This window comes from Poecilia mexicana, unplaced genomic scaffold (genome assembly GCF_051168715.1).
Source record: "Poecilia mexicana isolate PSO_F unplaced genomic scaffold, ASM5116871v1 scaffold_11, whole genome shotgun sequence".
Lineage (NCBI taxonomy): Eukaryota > Metazoa > Chordata > Actinopteri > Cyprinodontiformes > Poeciliidae > Poecilia > Poecilia mexicana.
Window position 1 is genome coordinate 692162 of NW_028263380.1, and position 8380 is coordinate 700541.

At 37.9% G+C, this 8380-nt stretch overlaps 2 protein-coding genes and 1 long non-coding RNA gene across 3 annotated transcripts; 1 reads left to right on the plus strand and 2 right to left on the minus strand.

Annotated features, from left to right (window-relative positions):
* Positions 1–985: 985 nt before the first annotated feature.
* LOC106908860 (uncharacterized) lies at positions 986–2801 on the plus strand. The gene is made up of 3 exons (XM_088010024.1): positions 986–1276; positions 1509–1693; positions 1803–2801. The coding sequence occupies exons 1-3, from the start codon at positions 1082–1084 to the stop codon at positions 2569–2571; spliced, it is 1149 nt and encodes a 382-aa protein (XP_087866150.1). The 5' UTR covers positions 986–1081; the 3' UTR covers positions 2572–2801.
* Positions 2538–6085, minus strand: LOC106910233 (G2/M phase-specific E3 ubiquitin-protein ligase-like). The gene is made up of 5 exons (XM_088010025.1): positions 5070–6085; positions 4815–4993; positions 4565–4737; positions 4274–4488; positions 2538–3804 (listed from the first exon to the last, which is right to left on the minus strand). Exons 1-5 carry the CDS (start codon positions 5332–5334, stop codon positions 3560–3562), a joined length of 1077 nt encoding a protein of 358 aa, XP_087866151.1. The 5' UTR covers positions 5335–6085; the 3' UTR covers positions 2538–3559.
* A 448-nt stretch (positions 6086–6533) lies between these two features.
* LOC148156337 (uncharacterized) lies at positions 6534–8380 on the minus strand. The gene is made up of 3 exons (XR_015764546.1): positions 7938–8380; positions 7468–7715; positions 6534–6688 (listed from the first exon to the last, which is right to left on the minus strand). It is a non-coding gene; the product is annotated as an uncharacterized LOC148156337 (long non-coding RNA).

The window sequence follows — 8380 nt, forward strand, 5'->3', positions numbered from 1 at the left end:
GTGATACGTATGGCAAGCCGTTTTAACATAAATTCGGTTTCGTCTGACTATCCGTAATTACATTCCAGATATCTAAAAAGGCATTTTGACTAGACAAAACTATATTTTGTCTAGTCAAAATTCAGAATTTAAGATATCTGTTTTTACATTTTGACTAGTAAGAATAATAATTCAAGATATCTTCAATTACATTTTGACTAGTCAAAATTCCTTTCAAGATATCTCAAATGACGTCACCGGATTCGTCATTGAAAGGGTCAGTCATCCGTAATTATAATTTAAGATATCTCGAACGTAATTATGACTAGTCAGAATTACAATTTTAGATATCTGAAGTAAGACATTGCGTGTAAGCCCATCTTTGTACTGAGCTGTCCAAACAATTGCCTGAACATTCAATGGAGCTGGCAGTTTTGGACAAAATTGTAAGAAAATGCCACAATATAGAAAGAGCTTTTCAGTATGGGATATACGGAGAGCGCGAAAATCGTGTACTTGAGGAATGCTTAAGGAATTTGCAAAGAATTTCTGATTTACTTTCTGCCGACACACACAATGCCCTGAAAAACGGCTTAGAGGAGCTGAAAGTGCTACTATCGACCCATGTCCAAGCTGGAAATGGGGAATATTCCGCAGCTCGGGCCAGTTCAGGTAATAACTAAATGTGGTTTTCATACTGTGGTAAAGCTGTCTGCCTCATCGGAAATGATAATAAAGCCAGTCAGCTCTCGATTTTGACATGCTAGACGGCACCAGGCATTATAGCGCCCTCCTTTAGCTCCTCTGAAAATAAAAACGTACCTCCAGTTTTTTGTGATTCACACTTTAATTTACTTTCCAGCGTCTACAAAAGTTTAAAGCTTACTGTTCATGCAACAGGAAATTATGTATCAAAATAAGTATATTGTGTGAAATGCATTGTGTCACCCTTAGAAGACAAAGGGATACCTAGAGGATAGATAGACAGACATATGGATAGAGGAAAACAGATGTATAAAGTAAATATTATGCTGAGGCATTTGAATATGAATCTATTTTAGGTGGTCGAGGGAGACCGGCTATTCATATTACAAGAGAGCAGATGGACTTTCTTCTGGCCCAAGGACACACGGTCAAGAGGATGGCAAACATCTTTGGATGCTCAGCATCATTTCTTTATAAGAAGTCCAAAGCACTTGGTGTACCAATAAGGGGAAGGCTGGCTGCAGTGACTGATGAAGACCTTGAAACTAATATCAGACAACTTCAATCCCTGTATCCAAATTCTGGGACTGAGGTATGGAATTTAAATATCTTGCTTCTGAACAAATATATGTAATATGTTCAACAGTGTTGATGCAGAATACTAATTATTTAATGTTAAGTGTCACAAATGATGATTAAAAATTTCATTCATTTTATGACCAGATGTGAAATCTGAAATGTATATTTTGTAAAAGATTACTTTCAAAATGTAAAATTGTGTGGTGGTTTGATATAGTAAGACCACATGTCCTTCATTGAACCAGATGATGCGAGGCTTGTTACATGCACAAGGACTGGTGGTTCCACGGCGCAAAGTCCGTGAGATGATGGCTCGAATCAACCCAATGGCGACTGCAAGGAGGTGGAGCAGCGCAGTGACTCGACGTGTCTATCATGTGCCGTATCCCAACAGTTTATGGCATATTGATGGCAACATGCGTCTCATAAGGTATCTGAAAATATCAAGGATGTATTTCAGAGTAAATTTTTTAAAGCTAAATTCACTATACACATTTGCATACATTATTCCTTATAAATTTTTTTGTATTTCCATTTAGGTGGGGCTTTGTGGTCCATGGTGGCATCGATGGATGTTCTCGCTTAATTACTTACTTGAACTGTAGCACAGACAATCGCGCCTCAACAGTGCTATTTCATTTTCTCAAGGCAACAGGCCTCTATGGCTTACCTTCTAGAGTGAGGTCAGATCATGGTGGCGAGAATGTGCAAGTGGCACTGGTGATGAACCTCCTACAGGGCACTGAACGTCGGAGTCATATCACTGGGAAATCCATCCATAATCAGAGAATAGAGCGTCTTTGGAGGGATGTGTTTTTACATGTTCTGGAACCATTTTACAGCATGTTTTATAATCTTGAAGATTCAGCCCTCTTGGATCCCAGCGACGATGTGCACAAACTTTCTCTTCTCATAGTTTTTCTTCCTGAGATTCAAAGCCGACTAGAACAATTCAGGAAAGCATGGAACCACCATTCCCTGCGTACAGAAAACAACAAAACACCAACACAAATCTGGACTGAACGGATGTTGGCAAACATGGGTGCCAACAGCACAGCAACTAACAACGTGTTTGGTGAAAATTCCAGTGCACCAGAGACTCTTGAAGAACTTCTGCAACATCATGGCCTTTGGCCACTACCAACCACTGATGCTGAGCAGGTCCCTAGTGTAATTGTAGAACCACCTCAAACCAGGCTCAGTCAGCAGCAACTTCAATCAGTTAATCATGCAGTCAATCATATTTCTGATCTGAAGGCAAAATACCAGGCCTGTTGTGCAGAAATTGCAAATGCTTTATTGATTTAAATACATGTCACTATGTTTGAGAAGGAGTGACAAACATCAAGAACAAATACATTGTATCAAATACATTTGTCTTAAGATACAAGTACTACAAATAAAACTTGGAATTAACGTGAGTAGGTAACCTTACAGATGCAATTATAAAATGTTACGGTGTTTAAAGACATGACATATTAAATATACATTCTGCAGGAAAAATAAAAATTCTACTTTTGAAAATGTTCATGTATAAATGACTAGTGTCTCCCAACCCCATTTTCAAATGCATCTTTTGGACCCTTTGACCTTCATTAGAATTTGATTTTGTTGTTTTTAATCCAAATGAGCAGTGTTCATTGCATGAACTAGAACAACCATTACAAAAGATTAAACTACAATGCCCATTTACACAGCCAAAAATAAAATAAAAAATTTACCAAAGATTTTCCAGTGCAAAAATCTTTCTACACTTCAAATAAGACACAAGTAAGATATAACTAATGTTTCATCAAGATATGAGCTTGTTTTAATCCACTTTTTCCTTAATATTGATGAAAAAGGACTTACTACATTAGCAGATTATTTCACTTATAGCAAGGGAAAGATGTCTAGTTAGAAGTGAAATTAATATGCCAATGTAAGGACTACTTTTTCATCAATACTAAATTATTGACTTAAAACAAGCTCATATCTTAATGAAAAGTTACATGTAAGTTAGTTTTATCTAAAGTGTACTAAGATATTTGCACTAGAAAATAGTCCAAAAATACTTGATAAGACCTTTTGTTTTTGCAGTGTGGCTCAAACACCTTTAAATTTGTGAAACCAAAAAGTGGTTAAAAGAGACATCTATTTGCAAAAAAATAAAAAATGCAAATATTGTATTTACATTTCAATATTTTCCAAGTTTGTCCATTACATTACCTTTACTATAACTTGCTTTAAAACACTTAACTTTTCAAAACATTCCAACTCTTTTTTAAAAGAACTGCTTATTACACTTATTGGCTTATTATGCAACACCAAAGGTAGGTGACTGCAGCACCCCCTCTTTCATGTACTTTGTGAAAGACTCATAGTCTGAGTGTACAGGAAGGCGGAGCATTATAAGGCAAGTATTTGCTTCTGGGAAGACTTTGTTAGCCTCATGGAGAAATTCTATTTGAGGACGATGGGGAAAGCCCAGTGGAGGCACCGTGGATGCTCCGGAAGCGAACTCCAGTATCATTTCAAGGGTAACGGGACTGCATTCTCCTTCTGAAAGACAAAATGTTGAAATTATGACGTTTGATATAAGGTATCCAGTGTGTACTTGTAAAGACATGAAAGAAAATGTGTTAAATGCCTGCCCATGTTCCTCCTCAATCTTGTTAGATCAGTGATGACAATGCATTTCTTGTTAGTAAATACAAATCAATAAACATTTTGAAGATGAACCATGACTAAGCATGATCATTGTAAATAATATGTAAAAGTATGCATTTATACAACAAATTATCCAATTTATATTCACTGATAAAAGACAATTTCTATGGCAGCTTAAGAAAAAGACTTTCCAGGAAAGACACATTTCCAGCAATTTAACTGTTTTTGGTCCTGTCACTAGTCATTTAAAAAGCCTGCTTCTATACTCAAACTATGATTGCTTCTTTTTGGACAGTGGTGATAAATTGGTCACAAAATCTAATTGATACCGGTTGTGCTTAAAGTATCACAATAAATGTACCTTCAATATCCACCAACCAGTCTCTCCAGTAGCATATGGTTTGATTTTCTATCCTCCTTTTATTGCTGCCTTGCACAGAAAAACACACTTGGAAAAGTGTGCACAGGTCTCGTGCTGAAAGTGGTTTCTCCTCACAGACAAACAATTCATGAAAGACTGCAGGGTTTTTCTGAATCTCATCTAGCACATTGAGAGTCTTCAAACCTTCCACAAACCTTTAAGAAATGAGAATATGGTCATACTTTAGAATACAACAAGATTTCTAATAGAAAAAATTAGGATCTTGCTTACTGTTGCAATGCAGTGCACACTCGGCCATTTGCAAAGAAGTCTGCAGCAGATTGCACAAGGGAGTCCCTCTCTTCCAGAGTAGTCACACGCCTTAATGCTCCAACAATGCTCAGGGTATCTGCTGCCTGCATAATGGCTTCGTTTGCCTCCACGACTGTGTTTGCATCCTGAATCTAAAAAGAAAAAAAATTATGTGAAACTGAATTTAAGCTTATGATCAATATTCAAAATGCTTAAAATTGTGACTAACTTTGATCAGCTGCTCTCTGAATGAATGGTTAACAACTTCCTCAACCAGGGTAGGTTGAGACAATGTGCCACAAATGTGGTCATACAGCCTTTGAGAGAAGAAATGTGGTCCAATGCCTCCATGCACCAAACAGACTGATATCATTTTTCCAATACAGTTGTACATTTTTGACTCCAACGCTAAAGAAAAAAAAATGTTACTTGACAGTTTTCCATCCTTAAGAATTGGGAAAAATAAATAAATAATAATACTGACCACTAGTGTCCAAAGCTAGATGGCGGTCATTCTCGTGCCCCTCAAAGACATTAGATTGATGAATTGCCCTCATTAACAGTCTGAGATATTCTCGTGTGGGACCACCTTCATCAACTGCCCCTTCAGCGCTGCCCTCCTCATCCACAAAAATAACATCCAGTTTTGCTGCTGGATCAAAACGGCGTCTTCTGAAGGCATGCAGGCTACATTCTAAAATCCTGTCTCTGCACACATTTATTTGGTTGCTTGTAGGACAGAAAGTCATATCAACCTTGCTGTATAGTTTTGTTAATATGGTCTGAAGATCTGTCCTGCAAAAAATAATCTATTTTATTGTGCATTGTTGGAGTAAACAATGGTTTGAAACTGTCAAAACTAATTACAAAAGACAGCCAGAATATGCAATTTTGACTCACTCATCCAAAGGCAACTCTGGTGGACGTTGTGGAGACTCAGGTGGCTCTTCTTGGTCTTCCAGTATAATTATAGGTTGCTCAGTAAATGGAGAAGCTGGTACCTGTTCCTCAATGGTCATCACATGTGGAGTTAGGTTATAGTGGGGGGAAAGGGGCTGCCCTGAGGCTGCAACCAAAGAAACTTCAGAAGACGGCAAAATTGGTTGTATTTGAGTGGGGGGCTGGGACACAGGTGCCTGGGAGGAGAACAAAGTTGATGTTTCTGAGGAATTGGGCATGGTCGACAGCATTTGAGGAGATGTTGGGGCCAGTGGTGACTGGGCTGACAAAGATGTCAGTGCTTGGTCAGAAAGCAATGTCTGTAGGCTTAGGACAGAAGACAGTGACTGCTCCAGGACCCCATTCGCCTGAACTGGACACCTTTCCTAAGTAAAATAAAACAAAAATCTAATCATGTCAATGTCAATTTTATTTATGAAGCACTTTAAAAACAGATATTAATTGCACAAAAGGTCTATACAGTTTTCATGAAGCACAGACAAAAACACATAAGAATAAAACACAAATTAAAACAGACAAGTGAATTACAATGTCAGGCCTTACAAAAAGTCAAAGTATAAAAATGAGTTTTAATGAGCGATATGAAGTGTTCCAGAATACGGACAGATCTAATGCTCCAAAGATTAGGAGCAGTGACAGCAAATGCTGCTCCTATTCGCTGTCACTTAGTCTGGTCCCAGGAATATGTAAGAGTAATTTATTATTTGACTGAAGTGTTCTAGAGGTGGAATGGTTGTGAAGAAGGTCTTGAAAAAAAGCTGGGGCTACGCCATGTAAAGTTTTAAAAACCAATGAAAGACTTAAAATAAATCTGATAACAAACTGGTAGTCAATGCAGAGAAGTTGATACTGGTGTTACATGCTCTCGTTTCTGGGATTAAAGTCAAAAGTCTAGTTGTGGCATTCTGAAACATTTTGGGGGAAAAAAATACTGAGACAACATTGTATGAAATTTGGACTTAATTACTTTACCTGAATATCTAGAGTTGAAATCCAAAGCACGTACAGAGTGGCAGATGTTGTTATGTCATGATCCATAAGTGAGCCTGACGAGGTACTCTCAATTGGTGTGGATGATGTTGCTTGTTGAACACTGAATATTTCACTTGCCATTTCATCTTGTCCAACAAAGTCAAACAAGACCTTAAAAAAAAGGTAGTGCAATTTCTGTCACTTGAAAATAAATAATATACATGCTCTGAATGAACACATTACCTGAATTGGGTCAGACACATTGAAAGTTCTCTTTCTGATAAATCCATTCGGATATTTGAACTTCAACAGCAGTCCACTTGACGGTTCTTTATATTGTGCAAGTCGTTGCTGGCGTTCTTCAATTGCCTAAAACATGAACACTAAAACCTGTAGGTAATCCATAAACCACTATCATCCTAACAATGTAATAGTTCTTACTTTTATGCGTCTTTCCTCCCAGGCCTTGTAACACTGTCTTCTCCTTTCCTGGTAGAAGATAAAATGTGAGCAACAACAACAACAGCAACAACAAATGTTGATAACAAAAATGTTAAGTCACATTTTCTTGGTCTGCTAACAAAGACTCCTCATACTCTTTGTCTTGCTGGGACCGCAGAGATCGCCAATCTAGAAGTGTCTATTGTGAATACAGTACAGAGCTTGTTAAAGTCAACATCAGAAATAAGATACAAAGCTAAAACGTATATATTGTTCTTGAAATGGTCAACCTGTTCTACTCCTAAATGTTGGCTGTTGGTGCTCTCAGCCTCTGGAGAGATATCCTGTACTTCTGGTGCAGTTGAGGGTTCTGGAAACAAACTCCTGGACATTGCTGAGGTTGAGTAGGTTTCCTACAGATGGCCAAGACATTTCACATTATGGTGGAACACATTACTCTGGATATACCATACTACACAAAATAATTTTTGTGTACAAAACAACCATACCTGTGACACATCTGCTCGTGGTAGAATGTAGAGTCTGCTTTTGCCAACCTTTTCCTTCAGCTCCCTCACAGAATTCACTTGTAATTTTTTTAACTTTCGTCCTTTTCCAGCTCTTGCCAACTCAAAGCCAACCAGATTTAGGCTGATGTTTGGGTAACTTTGACACACAAAGTTATTCAGTTCAGACAAGCTCCAATTCAGGTTAATTTTGGAGCTCGTGGTTCCTGTCCCCTCATGCACAGGGTTGCCTGAATAATCAATGGTGACAAAGCAATATTGAACACAATAACAAAGAACACTCCATTTAAGTTTGAACTCATCAGCCTACCAGATGACTCTGGTGAAAGAGTAAAATTATCATGAAGTGGTGAATTAAAACCCAAATGGAGATGTTAAAAGCAAAAGTGCCTCCTTCTGTCACATTATGCAGGTATATGAAATAATGTCTTTATTGAAAAAAACATGCCCACCTAATCCATGGTTCTTCAGTCTTTGTACATCCGAGGGAGAAGGGAGGATGTCAATATTAGGGCCAGAAAGCAAGAAAATATTTGTCTTCCATACAGGGCTTGGCCGCCTCCCAGCTGAGCCTGCAATGAACACAACAGAATCACACCATAGATGCACCATAGATGCAAACTGATATTCTATAGCATCGAGTGTGCTAACTGGGGTTGCCACCTTTCATAAGTTTCAATAAAGAATGCCCACCACAGCTTCTCATGGCCATTGCCAACATGCCCAAAGTTAACCACATTACTTGTTATGTTTGTTTTTTTGGTAATGACGTGATCAAGAAAGCAATTACTCATACATACAAATATTTTTTTTGGCAATGAAGACCTTATTGAGAGAAACTGCTGCATATAAGGTGATTTTAAGTAAGGCTACATTACATACTTCACTATTTTGA

Bases quoted from the DNA above. Each gene is read 5' to 3' on its own strand.
- LOC106910233 (XM_088010025.1), bottom strand. From the start codon at position 5,334: ATGACTTTCTGTCCTACAAGCAACCAAATAAATGTGTGCAGAGACAGG. The intron at 4,738-4,814 runs GTTAGTCACAAT...TTTTCTTTTTAG, and splicing joins TCAGAGAGCAGCTGATCAAA to ATTCAGGATGCAAACACAGT. The intron at 3,805-4,273 runs GTACATTTATTG...TTTGTCTTTCAG, and splicing joins CTGGTTGGTGGATATTGAAG to AAGGAGAATGCAGTCCCGTT.
- LOC106908860 (XM_088010024.1), top strand. From the start codon at position 1,082: ATGGACTTTCTTCTGGCCCAAGGACACACGGTCAAGAGGATGGCAAAC. The intron at 1,277-1,508 runs GTATGGAATTTA...TCATTGAACCAG, and splicing joins ATCCAAATTCTGGGACTGAG to ATGATGCGAGGCTTGTTACA. The intron at 1,694-1,802 runs GTATCTGAAAAT...ATTTCCATTTAG, and splicing joins GGCAACATGCGTCTCATAAG to GTGGGGCTTTGTGGTCCATG.